At 38.7% G+C, this 26,321-nt stretch overlaps 1 protein-coding gene and 1 pseudogene across 1 annotated transcript in view; one reads left to right on the top strand and one right to left on the bottom strand.

Annotated features, from left to right (window-relative positions):
• The window catches only part of TEX11 (testis expressed 11), a 177,839-nt gene that overhangs the window by 88,098 nt on the left and 63,420 nt on the right, over positions 1-26,321 (top strand). Inside the window, exons 14-16 of the mRNA XM_066250480.1 lie at positions 748-833; positions 5,874-6,011; positions 22,102-22,204. Of these exons, the coding sequence (XP_066106577.1) occupies positions 748-833; positions 5,874-6,011; positions 22,102-22,204 (327 nt within the window). The remainder of the gene's footprint in view (positions 1-747; positions 834-5,873; positions 6,012-22,101; positions 22,205-26,321) is intronic.
• LOC136317275 (small ribosomal subunit protein eS6-like) lies at positions 14,766-20,039 on the bottom strand (annotated as a pseudogene).

Below are 26,321 nucleotides of genomic sequence, written 5' to 3'. Positions count from 1 at the left end.
AGTACGTAATAAATATTTCTTATTAATGATTTCTAACATTGCTACCTGTTGATTCACAATAACATTGAAGTACCAGATGTTGATCAAATTTGGAACATGGGAAATATGTTAAAGAGAGACAAGGGTGGAAAACTGTCACAAACGATAGGTAAATTACTGTGATTCTGCCAAACTACAATTGTATTGTATAATCAATTTTGTTAGTAAACCTAAAATTAATGATGAAAAACTGTCCTTTTTTATTGAAAGAGAACTCTTTTATTTTTATTTTTATTTTTTTACAGAGACAGAGAGTCAGAGAGAGGGATAGATAAGGACAGACAGAAAGAAAGAAATGGAGAAAGATGAGAAGCATCAATCATCAGTTTTTCGTTGTGACACCTCAGTTGTTCATTGATTTCCTTCTCATATGTGCCTTGACCGCGGGCCTTCAGCAGACCAAGTAACCCCTTGCTCAAGCCAGCGACCTTGGGTCCAAGCTGGCAAGCTTTATGCTCAAGCCAGATGAGCCTGTGCTGAAGCTGGCGAACTCAGGGTCTCGAACCTGGGTCCTCCGTGTCCCAGTCCGATGCTGTATCCACTGCGCCACTGCCCAGTCAGGCTGAAAACCTGTTTTAATATGACTGTGTTGGTAGTCATTACTTAAAGAGTATATATATATTCTGAATATAGTTAGCTCTTTTATTTAATGTAATAAAAGATCTTGATTCTTGTGGCTAGATCTTGAGTTTTTTATTTTTTTTCCAGATCACCAAACAGGAAGAAAACTGAAACCAGAATTAATAATCTGTTTACACAACATTCTGTGGAGAAGAGCTACAAAAAGTTTTGAGGTTTGGGAATTTTTTTTTAATTCTTTATATCTTTTCACCCCTAACAAATAAAACTGTGTTGACTATAAGAACAGTAGAGCATCGGCCCTGGCTGGTTGGCTCAGCGGTAGAGCATCAGCCAGGAATGTGGAAGTCCCAGGTTCAATTCCTGGTTAGGGCATACAGGAGAAGTGCCCATCTGCTTCTCCACCCTTCTTCCTCTCCTTCCTCTCTGTCTCTTCCCCTCCCGCAGGCAAGGCTCCATTGGAGCAAAATTGGCCCAGGTGCTGAGGACGGCTCCATGGCTTCCACCTCAGGCACCTCTATGGAACAACGTCTCAGATGGGCAGAGCATTGCCCCCTAGTGGGCATCCGGGTGAATCCTAGTCAGGTGCATGCGGGAGTCTGTGTGACTGCCTCCCTGCTTCTCACTTCAGAAAAAAATACAAAAAAACAAAAAACCATAGAGCATCAAATACTGTAAAAATCTCTCTGATTATTTATTAAATATTTATAATGTAGAGTGTTAGTGGGCATTGTACAAAAATTTATTTTAAAATACAAAAACGTGATTCATCCCCATTGGAGGTTTGCAGTGTAGGGAAATGACATTACTGATATTAAGCTACAGGAAAATAATTTATCTTAATTCAAGGAACGAGATAACTCTGAGAGGTTTTATTCTTTTTAGAAATTGTGTTGTGAAGCACAGAGAATTTTTAGGGCAGTAAAAATACTTTGATTGATACTATAATGCTGGATGCATGTCATTATATAATACATTTGTTTAAACCTGTAGAATGTACAATACCAAGTTTGACCTCAACTGTAAACTGTAAACTTTGGGTCACTGTGATGTGTCAATATAAGTTCATTAGTTACAACAAATGTCCCTCTCTGGTAGAAGCCTTCAATAATGGGAGAAGCTATGCATGTGTGGGGACAGTGGGTCATTAGCAAATCTTTGTGCATTCCTTTCAATTTTGCTACAAATCTAAAACTGCTCTAAAAACACTTTTAAAAAGTTGTGGTGCAATAAACATGTACAAAAAAGTATTAATATATTTTCTCCCTATAAACCAATCCAGGTTTACTGTAGAAAATTTGAAACTATAGATAAGTTTTTTAAAAAAGTGTAGTTATTTATAATATAATCATTCTTAAAATTTTTTGGTATATTTCCTTCTAATCTTTGTGTGCATTTGTGTATACTGTTTATAATAGTATCTACGGCAATAGTAAATATTTAGAAATAAACTTAAAAAAGAAGTAGCTGTACACTGAAAACTGTAAGACATTGATGAAAGAAATTGAAGAAGACACAGAGAGTGAAAAAAATATCCCATGTTAATTGATTGGAAAAGGTAATATTGTTAAAATGACCATACTACCCAAAATGACCTACAGTAAACTGCGTGTTGTCACTTATGTGTGGAATCTAACTAGTCACCCTTTTTAAGAAGGCCTATATTCCTCCACTGAGTTGAGAAATTACTTCAGAATTTCTTCTCCTCTTGAGCCTTTTTCTTTTCCCTCATTTTTAGCCTTGCAGAGTAATTTTTTAAAATCCTACTTCTGACAACTGGAGAAGAATGCAATCTGAATTCTAAATATTCAGAGGCACTGTAGTACCCACTCGGCAGAGTTGTTTCTAGTTGAATAGTGTGTCTTACCTGTTTTAGGTCCTAATGATGCCTGTTAATTCTTAGAAAAAAATGTGAAACTTCTTGATAGGATATAAGGGGCTCATCCATACTTTAACTTGGTGTGCATGAGCAACCTGAATTTTCTTAGCTTAAAAGAAATGTCATCCAGGTTATTTTGTGTTTTTTGCTTGTTTGTTTTTTTGACAGATAGAGAAAGAGAGAGGGATAGATAGACAGGAAGGGAGAGAAATGAGAAGCATTATTTCTTCATTGTGGCTTCTTAGGTTGTTCATTGATTGCTTTCTCATATGTGCCTTGACCGAAGGGCTACAGCAGAGTGAGTGACCCCTTGCTCAACCCAGTGACCTTGGACTCAAGCTGGTGAGCCTTGCTTAAACCAGATGAGCCCACACTCAACCTGGTGACCTTGGGGTTACCAACCTGGGTCCTCCATGTCCCAGTCCAACGCTCTGTCCACTGCGCCACCACCTGGTCAGGCTTAAAACTTTATTATTGTTGTTTCTATGCTGTATATATAGTTTTCTTTAAAAAAATTTTAAGACTATTAATTTTAGAGAAGAGAGAGAGACAACTCTCTCTCTTGCTCTCATCCAGCATTATAGTATTATCTCCTCTCTATTAGTTTTAGAGAGGAGAGAGAGAGAGAAAGTGGGGGAGGAGTAGGAAACATCAACTCCCATATGTGCCTTGACCAGGCAAGCCCACAGTTTCTAACCAGCAACCTCATTGGTCTAGGTTTGTGATGGCGAACCTTTTTATAAAAACTGCCCGCTTTTGCAGTGCTGGTAAACCTGGACTCTCCTGCCCAATAGTGGGCGGTCCAGCTCTCATGGTGGGCCAATCATGGTGCCATTTGGTTGCTCCGCTACCAGCCCACCATGAAAGCTGGAATGCCCCCTAGTGGGTGGGAGGGACAAGGTTGACCAGCACTGAAAAGTGGGTGATTTTTATAAAAAGGTTCACCATCACGGGTCTAGGTTGACGCTTCATCCACAGCGCTACCACAGGTCAGGTGTATTCAGAGTTTTCTAGTGTGGTTCACCGCCTTCTCAAGCTCTTCATCCCATGTGTAAATTTTTGTTTTCTTTTAAAGCTTTATTGAGGTATACTTGACAAAATTATAACTAAAGTGTACAATGTGATTATATGATTCTATATACATTGTGAAAGGGTTCAAACAATTGATTTAATAAATACATCTATCAGTTCACATATTTACCTTTTTTTATGTGAGAACACTTCAGGTCCACTCTCTTAGTAAAACTGAATCATACAATTCCCTATTAATTATAGTCACTATGTTATACATTAGATCTTCAGACATTTTTCATTTCAGAACTGAAATTTTGTACCCTTTTACAAACCTCTCACCATTTCCTCCATCTCCCCCCCAATTCATGACAACCTCCAGGCTACTTTTTATTTCTATGAGTTAGATTCCACACATAAGTGACAACATGCAGTATTTATTTTTTTTGTCTGGGTTATTTCATTCAGTATTACCATATTTTTCACTCCATAAGATGCACCTGACCTAAGACACACCTAGGGTTTTAAGAAGGAAAATAAGAATAAAAATATTCTGAACCAAATGTTGTGTTAAAATATTTAATGAAATACTGTATTTTCACTTCATAAGACTCACAAGCATTTCCCCCTCCACTTTTGGGGAGAAAAGGTGCGTCTTTTTTTTTTTTTTTTTGTATTTTTCTTAAGTTGGAAACTGGGAGGCAGTCAGACTCCCGCATGCACCCGACCAGGATCCACCCGGCATGCCCACCAGGGGGCGACACTCTGACGCAATCAGAGCCATTCTAGCGCCTGAGGCAGAGGCCACAGAGCCATCCTCAGTGCCCGGGGCCAACTTTGCTCCAGTGGAGCCTCGGCTGCGGGAGGGGAAGAGAGAGAGAGAGAGGAAGGAGAGGGGGAGGGGTGGAGAAGCAGATGGGCACTTCTTCTGGTGCCCTGGCCAGGAATCAAACCCAGGACTCCTGCACACCAGGCTGATGCTCTACCACTGAGCCAACCGGCCAGGGCCAGGTGCGTCTTATGGAGCGAAAAATCCGGTATGTTCTCCAGGTTCATTCCCATTGTTGCAAGTGGAAGGATTTTTTTCTTTTTAAATATAGCTGATTAATACTCCGTTGTATCCATATATTGTACATATACTGGTTTTTGGTTTTGGGAGGTGTTTTTGTATTTTTCCGAAGTGAGGTGAGAAGTGGGGGTGGGGACAGACAGACAGATTCCCGCATGCACCCGACCGGGATCCAGGGGGCGATGCTCTGCCCATCTGGAGCATTGCTCCACTGCAACCGCAGCCATTCTAGCACCTGAGGTGGAGGCCATGGAGCCGTCCTCAGTGCCTGGGCCAAGTTTGCTCCAATGGAGCCTTGGCTGCAGGAGGGAAAGAGAGAGACTGAGAGGAAGGAGAGGGAGAGGGGTGGAGAAGCAGATGGATGCTTCTCCTGTGTGCCCTGACTGGGAATTGAACCCAGGCCTTCCACATACTGGGCCAACACTCTACCACTGAGCAAACTGGCCAGGGCACTATACTGTATTTTCTTTATGTATTCATCAGTAAATAGACACCTAGGTTGTTTCCATACCTTGGCTACTATGAATAATACTGCAATGAACATGGCAATACAGATACATACCTCTTTGAGATAATGATTTAATTTTCTTTGGATGTATACCTAGAAACGGGATTTCTAGATCACATGGAAGTTTTGTTCTTAATTTTTTTTTTTGAGAAACCTCTATAGTGTTTTCTATAAGTGGCCATACCAGTTTACATTCCCACCAACAGTACACAGGGTTTCTTTTTTCCACACCCTTGCTAGTACAGTGTTAACTATCTTTTATCTTTTTGACAACAACCATTCTAACAGGTATGAGGTGATGTTTCATTGTGGTTTGATTTGCATTTATTTGATTATTGTTGCTGTTGAGCACCTTTATGTGTACCAGTTGGTCATTTGTATGTTGTCTTTGGAAAAATGTCTGTTCAGAGTCTCTGCCCGTTAAGAAATTTCTTTTGCTATTGTGTTGTAGGAGTTCTTATATTTGGATATTAACTTCCTATTGAGTATGTGGCTTGCAAATATTTTCTCCCATTCCATAAGTTGCCTTTTAATTTTGTTAATGGTTTCTGTGAGATTTCTAATGTGAGAGAAGAAGAGAGAATATTGATTTTTCACTTTATCTGTAATTATACTGATTATTAGCACTGATAATTAAATGCACTTAGAACTCAACTAGAGAGGGTGTTGTGTTTTGGTTGCCTAAAAAAAAAAATACCATTTTTCTGTTTGTTTTTAGAAATGATTTGGAAAAATTAGAGTCGAATGTAGAGATACCTGTGTGATTTTGTTATTTTTTAAAATTTTAGATACGAAACTATGCTGACGCCCTAAAGTGGTACTCTTACTCTCTAAGAATGTATCAATCTGATCAAGTGGATACAGAATTCGCCAAGCTGAAGAGGAACATAGCTTCTTGTTACCTGCATTTGAAACAACTTAATAAGGTTATTTATTTATTTATTTATTTATTTATTTGGCACATGCATAAGAGAAGCAGGAAGGGAGAGAAATGAGATGCATCAACTCATAGTTGCATCACTTTAATTCATTGATTGCTTCTCATACGTGCCCACACTCAGGCCATTGACCTCAGGATTTCAAACCTGGGACCTCAATATCCCAGGTCATTGGTCTGCCCACTGTGCCACCACCAGTAAGGCAATAAGGTCTTTTATTCTTCTTTTTCTGAAGTTGGAAACGGGGAGGCAGTCAGACAGACTGCTGCATGCGCCCAACTGGGATCCATCCAGCATGCCCATCAGGGAGCGATGTTCTGCCCATCCGGGGCATCGCTCTGTTGCGACCAGAGGGGGCGATGCTCTGCCCATCCGAGGCATCGCTCTGTCGCAACCAGAGCCATTCTAGCGCTTGAGGCAGAGGCCACAGAGCCATCCTCAGCGCCTGGGCCAACTTTGCTCCAATGGAGCCTTGGCTGCAGGAGGGGAAGAGAGAGACAGAGAGGAAGGGGAGAGGGAGGGGTGGAGAAACAGATGGGTGCTTCTCCTGTGTGCCCTGGCTGGGAATTGAACCCGGGACTCCTGCACGCCAGGCCGATGCTCTACCACTGAGCCAACTGGCCAAGGCCAAGAGACATTTTTTTTTATAAGGATTCAGTGAGAACAAATACTTGGATGAAATGGTCTTTTTTTTTTTTAGTTTCTGGGTTATCTCTTGCCTTTTCATTTACCCTAGAAAATGGTCAGAAATTGATATTTTATCAGGGAAAAATTCTAAAAAATAAAAGACAAAAACTTACTTAAGGATAGAAACATTCATACTTCCCAAAGCAACTGGGACATTTCTTCCTTTGGGTATCATATAATATACACATATATGGAGTGGTATTGGCACATAAAAAGACAAAGAAATGGAAGGACAAATAAGAAGGATAAATGTAGACTCAGACAAAATATGAAAGTTTTTGTTGCTTTTCAAGTTTAATGACAAGTTTTGGAGAAAAATATGTGATTAAAGGTTGTAAATTCAGTCATTTTCTTTGAAGGGTTTTTTATATGACTAAATACTTCAGATTTTCTTTCAAAAGAATATATTCCATTTTTTAATTCTTTTTTATTGATTTTAATTTATTGTGTTTACATAGATTCTAGTGTTGCCCCTAATGCATCCCCCCCATATTCCCCTCAACATCTCCCTTGCCCCTCTCCGATAGCGCCCTCTTCCCTTCCCTTCAGCTTTATCCCATCCTCATCCCCTTTCCCTCTGTTCTCTTTTCCTCTGGTCCTTTTGATCCCTCCTCTGTCTCAATTCCATTCCTCAGTTCACATTGTTCATTGGATTCCTCAAATGAGTGAGGTCATATGATTTTTTTTTTTCTTCCTGGCTTATTTCACTTAACATAATAGTTTCCATGTCCATCCATGTTGTCGCAAAAGGTAAGATTTCCTTCTTTTTCATAGCCCCATAGTATTCTATTGTATATGTGTACCCCTGCTTTTTAATCCACTCATCCATTGACAGACACTTGGGCCGTTTCCAGATCTTCCCTATTGTGAACAATGCTGCCATAAACATGAGGATGCATTTCTCCTTATGAAACAGTACTATGGTGTTCTTGGGGTATATTCCTAAAAGTGGGATAGCTGGATCAAAAGGCAATTCGATTTTTAATTTTTTGAGAATCTCTATACTGTTTTCCACAGTGGCTGCACCAGTCTGCATTCGCACCAGCAGTGCAGGAGGGTTCCCTTTTCTCCACATCCTCGCCAGCACTTACTTATTCTGTGTTGTTTTGTTGATGAGCGCCATTCTGACTGGTGTGAGGTGATAACTCATTGTGGCTTAATTTTGCATTTCTCTAATGATTAGTGATGTTGAGCATTTTTTCATATGCCTATTGGCCATCTGTATGTCCTCTTTGGAGAAGTGTCTATTCATTTCTTGTGCCCATTTTTTGATTGGATTGTTTGTCTTCCTGGTGTTGAGATTTACAAGTTCTTTATAAATTTTGGTTATTAACTCCTTATCAAATGTATTGTCAAATATGTTCTATTGTGTAGTTTGTCTTTTTATTCTGTTCTTATTGTCTTTAGCTGTACAAAAGCTTTTTAGTTTGATATAGTCCCATTTGTTTATCCTTTTATTTCACTTGCCCGTGGAGATAAATCAGCAGATATATTGCTGCGAGAGATGTCAGAGAGCTTACTGCCTATGTTTTCTTCTAAGATGCTTATGGTTTCACAGCTTACATTTAAGTCTTATCCATTTTGATTTTATTTTTGTGAATGGTGTAAGTTGGTGGTCTAGCTATTTTATTTATATGTTATTAATTCATAGTCCTGGAAGAAAAGTAGAAATTTAACTTAATTCATTATAGTTCTGCACAGGCTAACATTTAAGTGTTTCATAAAGAGAGTTGACTACTGTTTGCTTGAAGACCTGAAAAGATTATCATACAGATTGTGTTACCTAATTCATTATATCTGTCTGCACAGGACATGATTAACTATTTCAGAAAGATAGTTGCCTTGCTTACTTAAAGCTTTGTAACTTCCATAATTTACGTTGGCCTGGTAGATTGGGAAGGATCTGAACCTGGAGCTAGACATGCCCGTTGTGGAGAGGGATGCATCTGCATGCCAAGGAAGGATATCTAATCACATCACCAGGATAGAAAGTTCACAATATGAGACACTGTGCTAGTCTTTGAGTTTACAGAGATGAACAAGACATCGTTTCCTTCAACTCAGCCAAACAGATGGCATCGGAATATCCTAATGGGGAGATAAGCAGATCATGGCAATCAGGAAGTCTAAGTACTGGAAATACTTCCTAAGTTAGAAACAAAGGTAGTTGGTATCACATAAGTATATCATCAGGGAACAGGTCTTCAGCCATAGAGATTTGGACTCAGAAGCAGGATTCAAATCTTTGAGGAATTGGGGGTATGTGTAGATAAATGAGAAAGAGAAGGTAGGGCTCCAAACTGGAGTATGATGCTGTTTTTGAGAGTGGAACTCAGGCATAGGGAGCCAGGATGGGATGAATTACCAGAAGAATGAGATACTGTTTTCCAAGACTTAAAACAGTGCCTCTTAAATCTCCTTTAACTAATTGTCACATTTGGCCCTAAAGCCTAGTGGAGTCCTGAGCTTATACTTGGAAGTTCAGATGCTGTTAGTTAGTAGTGGGGGGGGGGGAGAGCAGAAAATGAGACAGGTCCTAATAGTGCATACTTACTGTGTGGTTATGTCATTTAAGGTCACATTGGTGTTGAAGTCAAAGGTTATTTTAAATATATTCATGGTACTCTTGTTGATCACTGTTAGTGTATGTCTATTTCATTCTTCCTTTCTTGAACTTCGCTGACATTGATTTGATACCTTCCTTATGTAAGGAATACTCTACTGTGTACTAGGGCAGATAGAAGATGATAAAAGAATCATACAGTTCTTCATAGCTTACTATTCCCATCTAACCTTGTTAATTTTCCATTGTCTGCAGTTTTTCACTTTTTCCCTTGAGCTACTTAAACATTGTTCAGAAAATTTATGAAGCCATGTTTATAAGATATGCTAAAATTTCATGGTTTTTCAGTTAGACATTCAATAAAACTAATGCTTATTGACTTTGTCATATGCCTCACAAAGGTTATTCCAAAATGTTTTTTTTCTCCTTAAGCCTCTATGCATGCCTTATCCATTTTTTTTTATCAGAAAACCTTACCTTGAATTTTTCTGAGCTTTTAGCTACTGATATGAACTTCAGATTTTCTCCTCTTCACTTATCGTTTCTTCTTCTGTATGTATCTTTGAGAAAGAAGAAACTTTTTCTAGGGACCTTCTCTACAAATCTCAACCTTAGCTCTTTATACTTTCTCTACTAACTGTTTTTTTTTCTTTTCTTTTTTTAAGAGAGAGAGAGAGGGACAAAAAGACAGGAAGGAAGAGAGCTTAAAAACATCAACTTGCGGCACCTTAGTTGTTCATTGATTGCTTTCTCATATGTGCCTTGACCAGAGATCTCTATCCAAGCCAGTGACCCCTTGCTCAAGCCAGTGACCTCAGGGTTCGAGCCTGAGTCCTCAGCATCCCAGGCCAACACTCTGTATACTGTGCCACTGCCAGGTTAGGCCTCTGTTAATTGTTCTTGAGGTCTTCTTCAACCTTGTCATGGTCTTCAAATTATATTTCTCTCTTGTCCTTTCTTTCTTTCATCACCACACTTCCTAACCTAGAATTACTGCCTCTATTTTTTTCAGTATTCATTCATTCAAAAAATCTTTATTCACTATCTACTACATGTTAAGTACTATCCTAGGCATTGAGGATATAGTAATAAACAAAATAGATGAAGCTACACCTATGGAGTTTATACTCTACTAGGAGAGATAGACAATTATAGAAACCAGCAAGTTTTTTGTAAAGAATCAGGTAGTAAATATTTTAGGTTTTCTCTAGGCCATACAATCTCAGTTGCAACTACTCCACTCTGTTGTTGTACCATAAAAGCAGCCGTAGTGCCTGACCTGTGGTGGCGCAGTGGATAAAGCGTCAATCTGGAAATGCTGAGGTCGCTGGTTCAAAACCCTGGGCTTGCCTGGTCAAGGCACACATGGGAGTTGATGCTTCCTGCTCCTCCCCCTTCTCTCTCTCTGTTTCTCTCTCTCTCTCCTTTCTAAAATGAATAAATAAAATAAAAATAAATATTAAAAAAAAAAAAAGCAGCCGTAGACAAATTGGCATATCTGTGTTTTTATAAATCTGCATATTCACAAAACATTAAAATTTAAATGTCATGTAATTTTCATGTATCACAAAATATAATTTTTATTTTGATTTAATTATACACCTGAAACCTATATAATTTTATTAACCAATGTCACCTGACTAAATCCAATTAAAAATAAAGTAAAAAACATTAAACTATTCTTAGCTTGTGAACTGTGCAAAAATAAACGGTGGATGTGGCCCAAAGGAGAAAACCAAGCAGGAAAAGTGGTATTAAATGTTTTAGAAGAGGACTAAAGAGCGGAAATTTTTGATAAGGTGGCTAGGAAAGAACTCAATCAGAAGGCTATTTCTTAGTAGAGACCTAAGGGAATGAGGGATATGGCTACATGGATATCTGAAAACAAAAGTGCATTCTAGACAGAGGAAAGAGTGAGTGCAAAGGTGGGGCTATATCTGGGTTGGTTTTTTTTTAAAGAAGCCTTTTTTAAAATTTTTTATTTATTCATTTTAGAGAGGAGGGGGAGAGACAGAGAGAGAGAGAGGAGAGACAGAGAGAGAGAAGGGGGGGAAGAGCTGGAAGCATCAACTCCCATATGTGCCTTGACCAGGCAAGCCCAGGGTTTCGAACCGGCGACCTCAGCATTTCCAGGTCGACGCTTTAATCACTGTGCCACCACAGGTCAGGCCATATCTGGGTTATTTGAGGAATAGCAAAGATCCTGGTGTGACTGGAGCAAAGGAAATAATTTGGGAAAGTAGGACATGTGATCAGGGAAGCAGTACCATTAACTCAAAGAGAGATGTGAGCTACTGAGGGGTGTGGACAGAGGAGTGGCATGACTGGACTTGTGTTTCAGTAAGGTCACTCTGACCACTGTGTTGAATAACTAGGGTGGGTGCAGGGGTGGAAGCAGGGAGACCAGTTAGGAAGCCATTGAAATAATCTAGGCAAGAGACAGATGATGATGTCATGGACCAGGATGGAAAAATGTGGATGGTGAGAAGTGGTCAGATCCTAGATAGAATATAAGAAGTAAAGCTGACAGAATTCTGTCATACCCAGATGGAGGGTAAGTGAGAAAGAAGACATAGGATGACACTAAACTTTTGTCCGCACTACCAAATTCCCTCTTGATGGTTTTTGCATCTATGATTTTATAAACCACTCTTAGGAAGATCACTAGTGACCTTCCTTGTTAATTTTCCATTGTCTACTATTTTTCACTTTTTTCCCTTGAGCTACTTAAACATTGTTCAGAAAATTTATGAAACCATGTTTATAGGATATGTTTATTTTTTTTTTAATTTTTTTATTTATTTTTTATTCATTTTAGAGAGGAGAGGGAGAGAGAGAGAGAAGAGAGAGAGAGAGAAGGGGGGAGGAGCTGGAAGCATCAACTCCCATATGTGCCTTGACCAGGCAAGCCCAGGGTTTCAAACCGGCGACCTCAGCATTTCCAGGTCGACGCTTTATCCACTGCACCACCACAGGTCAGAGGATATGTTTAAAAGATCAAGTCGAATGATCTTTTTTCAGTCCTCCTTGTACAAAACTGTAACACTGTCAGTCACTTCTTCCTTCTGGAAACTCTTTGACTTCTATAACATCTTCTCTTAGTTCTATTGCTCTGACTATTCCTATCCTATTTCTGTTACTGGCTAGTCTCTTTTCACCAAATAAATGTTTGATGAGGGCACGTACTATGTTGATCTTGTTCACTGTTTTATTCCTAATACCCACGACCATGCTTGGTACATGGTAAGTTTTTAATAAAAATTTATTGAATTTATTCTCTGGTTCCTTCTTTTCTTTATTTTACACACTCTCTCCTCAGTAATACATCAAATGTTTTCTTAGCTTCAGCATCTAGCCCACATCTCTCTCATAGCCCACATTCACTCCTGAACTGCCTATGGGTTTATATCCAGCTATCAATGACTGAAATCTTAGACTCATGGATTCCTTCTTCTCCCTGCATATTCAGCCATGTGTCAAGTCTGGTCAGTTCTACCTTTGCAGTATTTTTACCAGCTTTCTGCTCTTTCACCTTCACCTCACTACTCTAGTCCAAGCCTTTGTTAACTCTAAGACTGTTGGAATAATCTTTTGATTATTGTATCTTTCTCAGTACTCTTCAGTGGCTCCCTGTAAATAAAGACCAAATTTCTTAGTATTTAAGGTCCTCCATAATCTACAAGTAAAAGAATTTTATTTTTTCTTTACATGTATGCTGTGTTTGATTTCTACTGGAGGACCTGCTGCTTTCTAACCACGACCTATGGTTTTTTTTACCTATTTCCATGCTTCTCTACTGCAGATTACCTCTTCTGACATCTGTACCTTTTGAAATTATTTTTTCAAATCCAACAATTTTTTTTTTGAGAGAGAGAGGCAGCAAGAGAGAGAGATGAGAAGCATCAGCTCGTAGTTGTGGTACTTTAGTTGTTCATTGATTACTTTTCATATGTGCCTTGACTGGGGGTACTCTAGCTCAGCCAGTGTGTCCAAGCCAGCGACCTTAGGATCATTTGATACCCACACTCAATCTGGTGAGCCTGCACTCAAGCCAGATGAGCCTACGCTCAAGCCATCAACCTCCGGGTTTTGAACCTTGGACCTCAGTGTTCCAGGTCAACACTCTATCCACTACACCACCACCACCAATCAGGCCAAATCCTACCTCTTAACGATAGTCTTAACTTCCTAAGGAAAGACTTTGTTTATATTTAGGTACTTAAGTTCTGCCTTGTATCCTAGTCACTTGTATACCCACCTTAGCCCACTATTAGACTACCATCTCCTTGAGGACAAGGACCATATCTTACCCTTTTTCACCCTGATATCTAGTATAGAGCCTAACACATAGTAAACACTCATTACATTAAGAGATACTCATAGAGTTTAAATAAATACCTGTCAATCTTTTCCTCTGATAAAGGATTTCCATTTGTTCATGCTATTTCTGTCCTTGCTACTGTGGGTAATTGAACATTAAAAAGTGATCCGGATCTGTGAGTGTAAGGGCAGAACTTACAGAACTGAGTAAGATTATATTATTTAAAAATTGCCCCATTATTCTTTTCACTGACTTAGTTCCTTTTTGAGAAGAAGGAAATACATTTTATTTTATTTTGCTTTAAAATGAAATATTGAATCATAAGTCAGAAGTTAAATTGGGCAAGTCAAAGGAGTTCGAGAACATATTACTCTGAACTTTTAGTAGGTTATGTTACAGATTTGCTAGTTCATACATTTGTCAACATTGTTTTGCGATAACAGTATATTAAATATAGGTGATTTCTTTGGGTTTTTTTCTGAGTTATATAAATGTAAATTTTAAATTTGCTATTATCCATTGAGTATCTTCAGTACTTATATGAGACAATATTAAACTATATAGATTTATAGACATCAACTCTGCCTTTAGAGTTTATAATACCTTAAGCTTCGTACCCTAATTTTATTATATAATTTTTGGATTTTTTAAGTGCTTAGTTTGTGTAAGTCATAGGCTCTAATGGAATAACTTAGTATGGGGGAACTGGGCTTGAGTTCTAAATATAAGAGCAATTTATTACAACTTAATACAATGGGATTTTGGTGTAAATCAGTAATTTTCAACCTGTGTGGTGCAAAAAAATAAAAAAACCTGCACTATTTAGTCAGCGGCATTGACCTCTTTTACCTTACACTGGCAAATAAAAAAAAAAAAAAAAAGGCAACAGCCAACACAGTAGCCATCTGGTTGGTGTGAATGGATCAAAATTATACCTATCTTTTTGTCAGATCAGCAAAAATATATTTTTAGGTGTGCCACAGAATTTTAGTAATTAATTTATGTGTGCAATGAAATGAAAAGTTGAAAATCACTGCTGTAAATAATAAACCCTGAATTTTTGTAAACAGATGGGTAATGCATTGTTTTGGTGGTAGTCTGTAAGTTAATGGTAATGCACAACTGAGTTCTTTTTTATGTTTGATCTTACTTATTTGTTACTTAGAAAATGTCATTTTTGAGTGGACTCAGACTTAGAAGTAGAAGCTCTGTCTCCTAGCAAGCTGTTCCTGGCATTTTTTTCTTTGGCTTCCTTCATTCTGTTGGCAAAAAGCTTCGCATATTCTGTGGCCTCTTTCTTACTTTTCTTTTTTTAAAAAAATTCTATTTATTGATTTTAGTGAAAGAGGAAAGGAGGGCGAAAGAGACAGGAACATCGATCTGTTTCCGTATGTGCCTTGACTGGATATTGAACGGGCAGCTTCTAGGCTTTAGGATGATGGCTCTAACCAACCAAGCTATCCAGCCAGGGCTTTCCTTATTTTTCTTAGTATATGTTTCTTCAGAGTAATACGCCTATGTTTGTGTTATAGAACACGTGGTTCTAGGTTTTTTGCCTTCTCTGTTTAGGGGCTTTCTCACAACATATTGGAAGACATCATCATCTTTAGAGAGATTGAAAAGTTTACAGATTCTGCTAGCTCTTCTGGGCCCCAGGCAATGAGACACAGTAGTATCAGTGAGATAAGGAATATCTCTCCCACCCTTTTTTACAATGAGCAAGTTGAGAACACTAAGACTGGCATACACAATGTGACCCCGAACAGATTTGCACATTCTCTCTTCAGTCCTCTTTGGCCTGTACCAGGAATGCCCCTTATCAGCAGCAGGTGGACCTGGCCGTGGGTCAAGACACCCTACTTCATGGGGAAACTTTGTTTGCCATTCCCACCACTCATTTGAACCACATAACCATAACCATTCCATTCTTCCCTCAGAGCATTGGCAGCAACTTCTGTGGCTATATGCTTCTCATAAAAGGTACAAAGTTTGTATTCATCATCCACTTGAGTGAGTTTCTGGCAGCCAGTGTCTGGGAAAGAGATGAACAACTTTTTTTCAGAAGGAGCCAGCTGCCTATAAGGCACCATCAAAAAGAGGCACAACTGAATATTCTTTAACCAAGTATTGAAATCCCATCCTCAGGCTTGCAACTGTAGTTTAGGTACATGAGTTTCATTAGTATTGCTATTGATTGATAAAACTAAAGCACAGTCTCAAACCACAGTATGGCAATAAGACTTAAAACAGCCACAAATGAGCCTAACCAGGCAGTGGCACAGTGAATAGAGTGTCAGACTGGGCCGCAGAGGACCCTGGTTCAAAATCTCGAGGATGCCGGCTTGAGTGCAGGGTCACTGGCTTTAGCATGGGATCATAGATGTGGCCCCAAGTTGCTGGCTTGAAGCCCGAGGTCACTGGATTGAGCAAGGGGTCACTCACTCTGCTGTAGCCCCCCATTCAAGGCACATATGAGAAAACAATCAGTGAACAACTAAAGACCCACAATGAAGAATTGATGCTTCTCATCTCTCTTCCTTCCTGTCTGTCTGTTCCTATCTATCCCTCTCTCTGTCTCTGTCACAAAAACAAACGAACAAAAAACAGCCACAGATGAGGCTCTTCATAGAATATTTGCATGGCCTAAAATAAAAACAACCGTATCTCATGTGTTGGTTTTATATTGGTTCTGTTTACATTATGAAGTTCTAAAAATCATGCCTCTGTTTCAGGACCAAAAATGAGCTATAATCTACGCAAGTAAACTAGTAATGTTCACTAGATGGCACTGAGACCTTTGTACTAATAGCTTGTCATTGATTTTGAAGTGATTTTGTGATGCTTTGGCAAATATAGCCTTTCCCACAGATGTATCTATATGAATGTAAAAGAAAGTTAGCACTTAAGTAAACATGAGATGAAAGCTTAGTTGTGGCTCATTCTTGATATAACTAGACTGCAAAAATCCAGTAATTGAATTTTCAGGTCAACAAATATTTATTGAATGCCTAATCTGTGCCTGCTACTATAGAATGTAGAAGACATGATTCTTTGTATAGATAAGCTTAAAATATTGTGGAAACAAGATTTACATGTATGAAATAATTGAGAAAGTAATAAAGTGTACAATTGAATATCAAATTGTGTTCTGTATACCTTATGAATTTAGAATAAAAATAGGTAAAAGGCTTGTATGATTATTGATTGAACATACTTATAACTTGAAGCTAAAAAGTATACTTAATATGATAGAAGAGAGAGTCAGATCTGAGGAGTCTTCAATGATCTGAAATGATGAGCTTATTCTAACAAGATGAAAAATAGAGAATAACAAAACAACCTGTACTTGGATCTCCAGAACCAACTGAACAAGAGTAGAATAGATGAAATGTGAAACATTTGGGATTGTTAGTTGACTTGTAGGCTTAACATAAGCCAATAATGCTAAGGAAGTTTATTCAGGTTGAGTTGCATCAATAGGAATATAACCTATAGAAGAAGAGTGGTAATCACCCTGTATTCTGTCATAGTTATTGTGTATCTGAAATATATTGTTGGGCTGCGGAGAGGCAACACTTTTGTAGAAGAATGTTGACAAACTAATGTGCCAAGGCGAAGATACTCAGGATGGTGAGAGTACTTAAAACCATCTTATTTGAAGAATAAAGGAAATGTGGATGTTAAACTTGAAAAATAGAACCTTTAGGAAGACCATGATAGCTTCCTCCTAATAACTGAATGGCTGTCAAGGAATAAAATTAAACTTATTTCGTGAATGATTTTATGGGGAAGAACTACAAGCAGTGAGATTTCAGATGATCATAGAAAACTGTCTGATGATCAGGCCTGTTCAAAAACTGAAATGGATTTTCTTAAGACTTCCTCTCCTGAAGATTTTCAAGCAGAAACTGAGTGACTATTTTGTGCGAATGTTATAGAAAATTTCATAAGAATCTTTTTGATGAAAGAGAACTTTGAAGTCTCTTCCAACCATATTGTTTTAGATACCAGTATAATCTGATAAAATCTATAATAGTCAAAGATTTGATAGGTGTGTTATGGGTTTTGTTTTAATTAAGTCACATTTATTGAAACTTTTAATGGTTTATGTTTATTGTATATAAGAAACTTTTTCGCCTGACTAGGTGGCGGCTCAATGGATAGAATGTCAGACTGGGACGCAGAGGACTGAGGTTTGAAACCCCGAGGTCACCAGCTTGGGTGCGGGCTCATCTGGCTTGAGTGCAGGCTCGCCAACTTTGGTGTGGGGTCATTGGCTTGAAGTCCAAGGTTGCTGGCTTGAACCCAAGGTCGCTAGCTTGAACATGGGATATGGGATCCCTCAGTCTTCTGTAGACCCCCTCCCCCCATCAGGGCACATATGAGAAAGCAATCAATGACCAACTAAAGTGCCACAAAAAAGAATTGATGCTTCTCATCTCCCTTCCTGTCTGTCTGTCTCTATCTGTCCCTTTCTCTGTGTCTCACTGTCTCTTCACACACACACATACAAAAGAAATTTTTGCCTTCCCCCAAATCACAAATGTTGGGGGCTATGCTCTAGTCTAGAAATTTTGTACTGCCTGACCAGGCGGTGGCACAGTGGATAGAGTGTCTGACCAGTACACAGAGGACCCAGGTTCAAAACCCCGCAGTCGCCTGCTGAAGCTCAGGTTCATCTGGCTTGAGCAAAGCTCACCAGCTTGAGCCCAAGGTCGCTGGCTTGAGCAAGGGGTTGCTCGGTCTGCTGTAGCCCCCCCCCCCACCGTGCCACAATGAAGAATTGATGCTTCTTGTCTCTCTCCCTTTCTGTCTGTCCCTATCTACCCCTCTCTCTGACTCTCTCAAAAAAATAAAAATTAAATTTAAAAAAAGGATATTTTGTACTTTTAACTTGTTTAAGTCTGTGAATCACTTTGAGTTAATGTGCATGTGTTTGTGTGTATGGGTGTGTATGTAGGTCAAGCTTCATTTTTCCCCCATATAGATATCATGTTCTAGCACCAGTACTGAAAGACTATCCTTAGCTAATTGAATTACCTTAGCACCTTTGTCAAAAATCAATTGATCATGACTAGATCTGCCTCTGTACTCTGTTTTGCTCCATTGATGCTATGTATCGATCTCTATGCTAATGCCTCACTCCTTTGATTATTTTAGCTTTATAGCAGGTCTTAAAATAAATCTGCATAAGTACTCATCTTTGTTGTTATTCAGAATGTTGTCTACTCTACATCCTTTATATTTTCACATAAATTGTAAAATCAGCTTGTTACTATAGAAGTACCTGGTGGTTCTGAGAAGGATGACATTGGTATTTTGATAAGAATTGCATTCAACCTGGATATTGTTTGGGGAATATGGTCATTTTAATAATTTAATCTTTCCAGTTTATACAGTTTATCCTTCCATTTTTTATGTCCTTTTCAATTTCATTCTTCGGTGTCTTATAATATTGAATGCATAGGTCTTTCATCTCTTTGGTTATGTTATTCCCAGACATTCACTTTAAAAAAAATGCCTAGGAGGATTTTTATTAGAACTACATTGAATCTATAGATCAGGTTGAGGACAGTTAACATCTTAACAATATTGTGTTCCAATCCATTAACACAGCATAGCTATTTTTTTGTCTTGTTTAAAAAAAAAAAACTCTCATCAATATCTTACAGTTTTCAGCATCAAAATTTTATACATATTTTGTTAACTTGATCCCAAAGAATTCATGTTTTTGGCAATATTGCAAAAAATCTCCCTTTGTTCATTTCAATTTCCAGTTCATTGCTAGCATGTAGAAGCAGAACTGATTTTTTTAAAGTGTGGTAAATTTTACCTTCTTAACCATTTTTTTTTAGGTGAGAGGAGGAGAAATAGTGAGGGCAGACTCCCACATGTACCCCTACCAGGATCCACCTGGCAACCCTATCTGGGGCTGATGCTTGAGTACCGGGCTATTTTTAGCACCTGAGGCTGATGTACTTAGACCAACCAAACCATCCTCAGTGCCCAGGGCCACACTTGAACCAATGGAGTCACTGGCTATGGGAGGGGAAGAGAGAGAGAAAGGGGAGTGGGAAGGGGAGAGAAGCAGATGGTCGCTTCTCCTGTGTGTCCTGATTAGGAATCAAACTCAGGGTATTCACAGGCTGGGCCAATGCTCCCACCGGCCAGGGCCCTTCTTAACCATTTTTAAATGTACGGTTCAGTGGCATCAAGTACAAACAAAATATTATGCAGACATTGCCACCATTCATCTCCAGAACTCTTTTCATCATGCAAAACTGAAACTATGTGCCCATTAAACAGTAAATCACCATTTTGCCCAATCTCCAGCCCATTGTAACCACAATTCTATATTCTGTCTCTATAACTTAGAATACTTTCAGTACCTCATAGAAGTAGAATCATACACTATTTCTCCACTTGTGGCTGGCTTATTCCACATAGTGTAATATCCTCAAGGTTCCATGTAGTTATTTGTCAGTATTCCCTACCTTTTTAAAATTGAATAATATTCTGTTGTATGTACACACCATTTATTTATTAATTTGTTCATGGATATTTGGGTTGTTTCTACCTTTTAACTATTGTAAATAATGCTTCTGTGAACATGAGTGTACCTATTTTCAGTACTTTTGGGTATATACCTAGGAGTAGAATTGTTGGATCTTATGGTAATTTTATGTTTAACATTTTAAGAAACAGCCACACTGTTTTCCATAGTGGCTACGCCATTTTATGTTTATACTAGAAACGCACAGGTGTTCAAATTTCTCTACATTGATTAATACTTATTTTCTAGTGTTATTTGGGGGGGGTGATAACCACCCTAATGGGTGTGAAGTGGTCTCTAATGTTTTTTATTTGCATTTCCCTAATGAGTGGTGATGCTGAAAACCTTTTCATGTGTATATTGGCAATTTGTGTATCTTCTTTGGAAAAATGTCAAGTTCTTTTGCCCTTTTTAAAATTTGTCTATTTTTTAGTTGTTGAATTATAGGAATTCTTTATGTGTTCTGGATATTAACCATTACCAATATATAACTGAGAGATATTTCCCCCCATTTTATGGGTTCTCTTTTCCCTTTTTTGGTTAGTGTTCTTTGCAGCACTAACACTATTTAAATTTAATGGACTCCAAATACCACGTTTTTATTTTGTTGCCTATCCTTTTGGTGTTCATATCCAAAAAAAATCACTGCCAAATTTAATGTTATAAAGGGTTCCCCCTATGTTTTAATCTAAGACTTTTATAATTCTAGTTTTAACATCCATTTTGGATTAATTTTTGTATATGGTGTATGTAAGGCAGGGGTCGGGAACTTATGGCTCGCGAGCCAGATGTGGCTCTTTTGATGGCTGCATCTGGCTCGCAGACAAATCTTATTAAAAAATAATAATGACATTAAAAATATAAAACATTCTCATGTATTACAATCCATTCATTTCCTACCGCTCATGTTCATGGTTGCGAGTGGCTTGAGCCAATCACAGCTGTCCTCTAGGACAACACCAAATTTTTATTGGATAATGCATATTGTACACGGGTCGTTGTATGGCTCTCACGGAATTACATTTTAAAATATGTGACGTTCATGGCTCTCTCAACCAAAAAGGTTCCTGACCCCTGGTGTAAGGTATGGGTCTGGCTTCACTCTTTTGCATGTGGGTATCATGTTTCCCCAGCATCATTTGTTGAAAAAACTGGCCTTTTTCCATTAAATGGTCTTGGCACCCTAGGCAAAAGTTATTTGGCTATATTGGTGAGGGTTTATTTCTGGGTTTTCTATTTCATTAGTCTATATGTCTGTTCTTTTTCCAGTACCACATTATATTAATTACTATAGCTTTGTAGTAAGTTTTGAAATTAGGAAGGATAAGTTTTCCAACTTTCTTTTTCCTTTCCTTTCCCTTTCCCTAGTATTACACCTCAGAGATTGGGTTTCCTCACCCTTATTTTTCTGCATTCTTTTCACAACCAAGATAATATTTTTATAGTCCCCTGGGGATGTTGGTAGGAGTGAGTTTACTTCTGGTTTGCCCTTGGCCTAAGAGTGTAACTCCTTAGGTTTTGATGTCTGTTTGCTTGACTTAGTGGGGTCTATTAAAACTGAAGTTAACATTTGTCAGGATTTACTAATATTCACCAGAAAAATAATGGCATTAATTCTCTGCTTATTTCTCTGGGGACTTACTTTTTCTTAGAATTTCTTTGGTAATTACTTTACATATATTCTCAATTGCCTTTGGAATTAAAAAATGTTATCTAACGTGTGTTTTCAGTAGGAGGGTTGGTCTGACATATATAATGCACCCAATTTTCAAAAGCAGAACTCACTGTGTCTTTAGCATTTTAAGAAAACAGTTTTTTAAAGACTTTTCTTAGGTTCATGTCTTTTTATCATGAGTATAACTCAGCCATTGTGACTATGTTAATAAAATTAGCAAAACACAGTAAGGTCTTCCTTAAAGCTTTTATATAAGAAACTCAATCTTTTATTTTTCAGGCCAAAGAAGTAATGGCGGAAGCTCAACAACTTGATCCTGAAAATATTTTCACTTATTTCTATATATTCAAGATCGCAGTCTTAGATGGCAACTTTGAGCAAGGTATAAAAGTTATTTATGAGTTACATTTGACTGTTAACACAAAGAATAAAAATAATTCTTTTTGACCATAATAGAAAAAGAAACATTGTTTTTAAGACAATGAAGTTATGTGCATATGTGTGTGTCTATACACATATACATATATGTGTTTTAGCTTTCCTATAGAAAATATAATACAACCATGCAAAAAGAAAGTATGGAAGGTTATGTAAGAATGAACGAGCAGAGGGTACCTTTTGAGGCAATAGGATCTTGGTAGATGTGGGACAGAAATTGGAGGGAAAATCTGGTCACGGTATACTTTTTTGTACTTTGGGTTATTGGAGCCAACCTATTTAAAAATTAAGTTTAAAGATCTATGGAGGCCTCATCAGGTGGTGGTGCAGTGGATAGAGCGTCGGACTAGGATGCAGACGACCCAGGTTCAAGACCCCAAGGTCGCCAGTTTGAGCTCAAGGTCGCTGGCTCAAGCAAGGGGTTACTCAGTCTGCTGAAGGCCCGTGGTCAAGGCACATATGAGAAAGCAATCAATGAACAATTAAGGTGTTGCAATGCACAACGAAAAACTAATGATTGATGCTTCTCATCTCTCTCTGTTCCTGTCTGTCTGTCCCTGTCTATCCCTCTCTCTGACTCTCTCTGTCTCTGTAAAAAAAAAAAAAAAAAAAAAAAAGAAAGTATTGTCTTTAGAGAATAGAAATCTCCAGGGTACCTTTTGACTATTTTCACTTATTTGGGAGGTGATTGGTGAGAGATTATTAGGTCTTGAAAAGGAGTTTAATCTCCAAAATTTGACAGCGTTGGAATTATTCACTTGAATCTCACCGTATTGGTCATGTGTCTTTTCCATTAAATTAAGCATAGTTTCCTAGCTTTTGTGCCTGCAGTTTATTCAGTTTTCTATAGGGAACTTTATTTTGTTATTATTGAGTTTTATGAGTTCTTTGTTCTAGACAGATTATCAGATAAGCGTTTTATAAATTTTTCTTTCTTTCAGTCTTTCATGAAAAATTTGACAATGTCAAATTTATCGTTTTATTTAATCTTTTATGGATTGTGCTTTTGGTATTATATCTAAGAAACCTTTGATTAATCCAAAGTCACAAAAATTTTCTTCTGCCTTAGCAAGATAGTTTGGTTTGTTAGAGCATTGTCCAGAAGAGCAGAGGTTACTGGTTCAATCCTTGATCAGAGCACATATAGGAAGAGACTGATGCTCCCATGTCTCTCTGTCTCTCTCTCTTTCTCTCTCTCCCTTCCCTCTCCCTCTCTCCTCCTTCCTCTTTCCCCCTCTCCCCCTTCCTCTCTCTCTAATATCAATAAAAAAATAAACATTAAAATTTTTTTTGTCCTGCCTGACTAGGCGGCAGTGGATAGAGCGTGGGACTGGGATGCGGAGGACCCAGGTTCGAAACCCTGACGTCACCAGCTTGAGCCCAAAGTCGCTGGCTTGAGCAAGGGTCACTCCATCTGCTGTAGCCCCACAGTCAAGGCACAGATGAGAAAGCAATCAATGAACAACTAAGGTGCCACAACAAAGAATTGATGCTTCTCATTTCTCTGCCTTCCTGCCTGTCTGTCCCTATTTGTCCCTCTCTCTGTCTCTGTCAACAAAAAAAATTTTTGTCTTATGTTTCCTTCAAGAAATTTTACACTTTTATGTTCAGGAGTAGGATTAGGTCTATAATTAAATTTGCATTAATTTTTGTATTCAGTTTAAGGTATGGATTGAAGTTCATTCTTTTACACATATTTATCCAATCATTCCAGCATCATTCATTTTAAAAACTATCCTTTCTGAATTGAATTGCATTTGCACCTCTAGTGAAAAATTACTCGTCATACATGTGTCAGGTATGTCAGTCTCTTTCCTGACTCTTCATTCTGTCCCATTAGTCTAGTCATCTATTTTTACACCATTCTCACACTCTTTTTTTTCTTTTTTTTACAGAGACAGAGATAGAGTCAGAGAGAGGGATAGATAGGGACAGACTGACAGGAATGGAGAGAGATGAGAAGCATCAATCATCAGCTTTTCGTTGTGACACCTTAGTTGTTCATTGATTGCTTTCTCATATGTGCCTTGACCGCGGGCCTTCAGCAGACCGAGTAACCCCTTGCTCGAGCCAGCGACCTTGGGTCCAAGCTGGCGAGCTTTCGCTCAAACCAGATGAGCCCGTGTTCAAGCTGGAGACCTCAGGGTCTTGAACCATATCATCCATTGCGCCACCGCCTGGTCAGGCTCTCACACTGTCTTGATTAGTATAGCTATATAATAAATTTGAAATCATGCAGTATTAGTCCTCCAACTTTGTTCTCTTTCAAACTGTTTTGGCTATTGAAGTCCTTTGTATATCTTTATGAATTTTATAATTAAGTTTTTGTTTGCTTGTTTTTTGTTTTGTTTTGTTTTAGGTGAAAGGAGGAGAGATAGTGAGGTACACTCCCACATGTGCCCCGATCAAGATCTACTACAATCCCTTTCTGGGACCAATGAGCTCAGACCAGCTGAGCCATCCTCAGCACCCAGGGCCATGCTCAAACCAGTTGAGCCAGTGGCTACAGGAAGGGTTAAGGGAGGGGAAGATAAGCAGATGGTCACTTCTCATATGTGACCTGACCGAGGATCAAACCCGGGTGATGGCGCAGTGGTGACCTGTGGTGGCGCAGTGTATAAAGCGTCCACCTGGAATACTGAGGTCACTTGTTCAAAACTCTGGGCTTGCCTGGTCAAGGCACATATGAGAGTTGATGCTTCTTGCTCCTTTCCCCTTCTCTCTCTCTCTCTCTAAAAATCAATAAATAAATTTAAAAGAAAATTTTAAAAAAAATAACCTGGGATGTCTGCACACCAGGCCAAAGCTCCATTAACTGAGCCAACCTGACAGTGCCTGGATAAACATATTTTATATGTTTACTTTTGTATATATATATCCATAAGATAAAGTCACAGATGTAAATTGCTCAGTTGGGTATTTTTCTGACATTTCAGTCCTCCTTGACAGTTTAGCAATTTAGATGACTATGAAAATTAACTAATATTTTAAAGATATCAGTATTCATAAAATGAGTTCCAAAGTCATTGTGATACAATGTTTTTAATTTTTAAATTTTATTTAGAAAATTAACTTTAACATGGTGAAATTGATCAATTAGATAACAAATTTCAGGTAAACATTTCTATAGCATTTGAACTGTTGAACTCATCACCCAAAGTCAAATTATTTTCCATAACCTTATATTTGTCCCTCTTTATACCTTTCCCCCACCCCCTCCCCTGTCTCCCTCCCCCACATCCCCTTCCCCCTGGTAACTACTTCACTTTTGTCTATGTCCATGAGTCTCAGTTTTATATTCCACCTATACGTGAAATCATATAGTTCTTAGCTTTTTCTGATTTACTTATTTCACTCAGTATAATGTTATCAAGGTCTATGCACATTGTTGTAAATGTAACTATGTCATCATTTCTTATGGCTGAGTAGTATTCCATTGTATATATGTACCACATCATCTTTTTCTAGTCCTTTATTGAGGGACACTTTGGTGGTTTCCATGTCTTGGCCACTGTGAATAATGCTGCAATGAACATGGGGGTGCATGTGTCTTTACGTACCAATGTTTTTTACTTTTGGGGGTATATACCCAGTAGAGGGGTTGCTGGGTCATATAGTAGTTCTAGTCTTAATTTTTTTTTCATTTTTCTGAAGCTGGAAACAGGGAGAGACAGTCTGACAGACTCCCGCATGTGCCCGACCGGGATCTACCCGGCACGCCCACCAGGGGCGACGCTCTGCCCACCAGGGGGCAATGCTCTGCCCATCCTGGACGTCGCCATGTTGCGACCAGAGCCACTCTAGCGCCTGAGGCAGAGGCCACAGAGCCATCCCCAGTACCCGGGCCATCTTTGCTCCAATGGAGCCTTGGCTGCAGGAGGGGAAGAGAGAGACAGAGAGGAAAGCGCGGCGGAGGGGTGGAGAAGCAAATGGGCACTTCTCCTGTGTGCCCTGGCCAGGAATCGAACCTGGGTCCTCCTCACGCTAGGCCGACGCTGTACCGCTTAGCCAACCGGCCAGGGCCTCTAGTCTTAATTTTTTGAGGAACCACCATACTTCCT

Source organism: Saccopteryx bilineata, chromosome X, assembly GCF_036850765.1.
Source record: "Saccopteryx bilineata isolate mSacBil1 chromosome X, mSacBil1_pri_phased_curated, whole genome shotgun sequence".
Taxonomy (NCBI): domain Eukaryota; kingdom Metazoa; phylum Chordata; class Mammalia; order Chiroptera; family Emballonuridae; genus Saccopteryx; species Saccopteryx bilineata.
The sequence above is the reverse complement of the archived record's forward strand: the minus strand, read 5'-3'. Positions and strand labels throughout refer to the sequence as shown.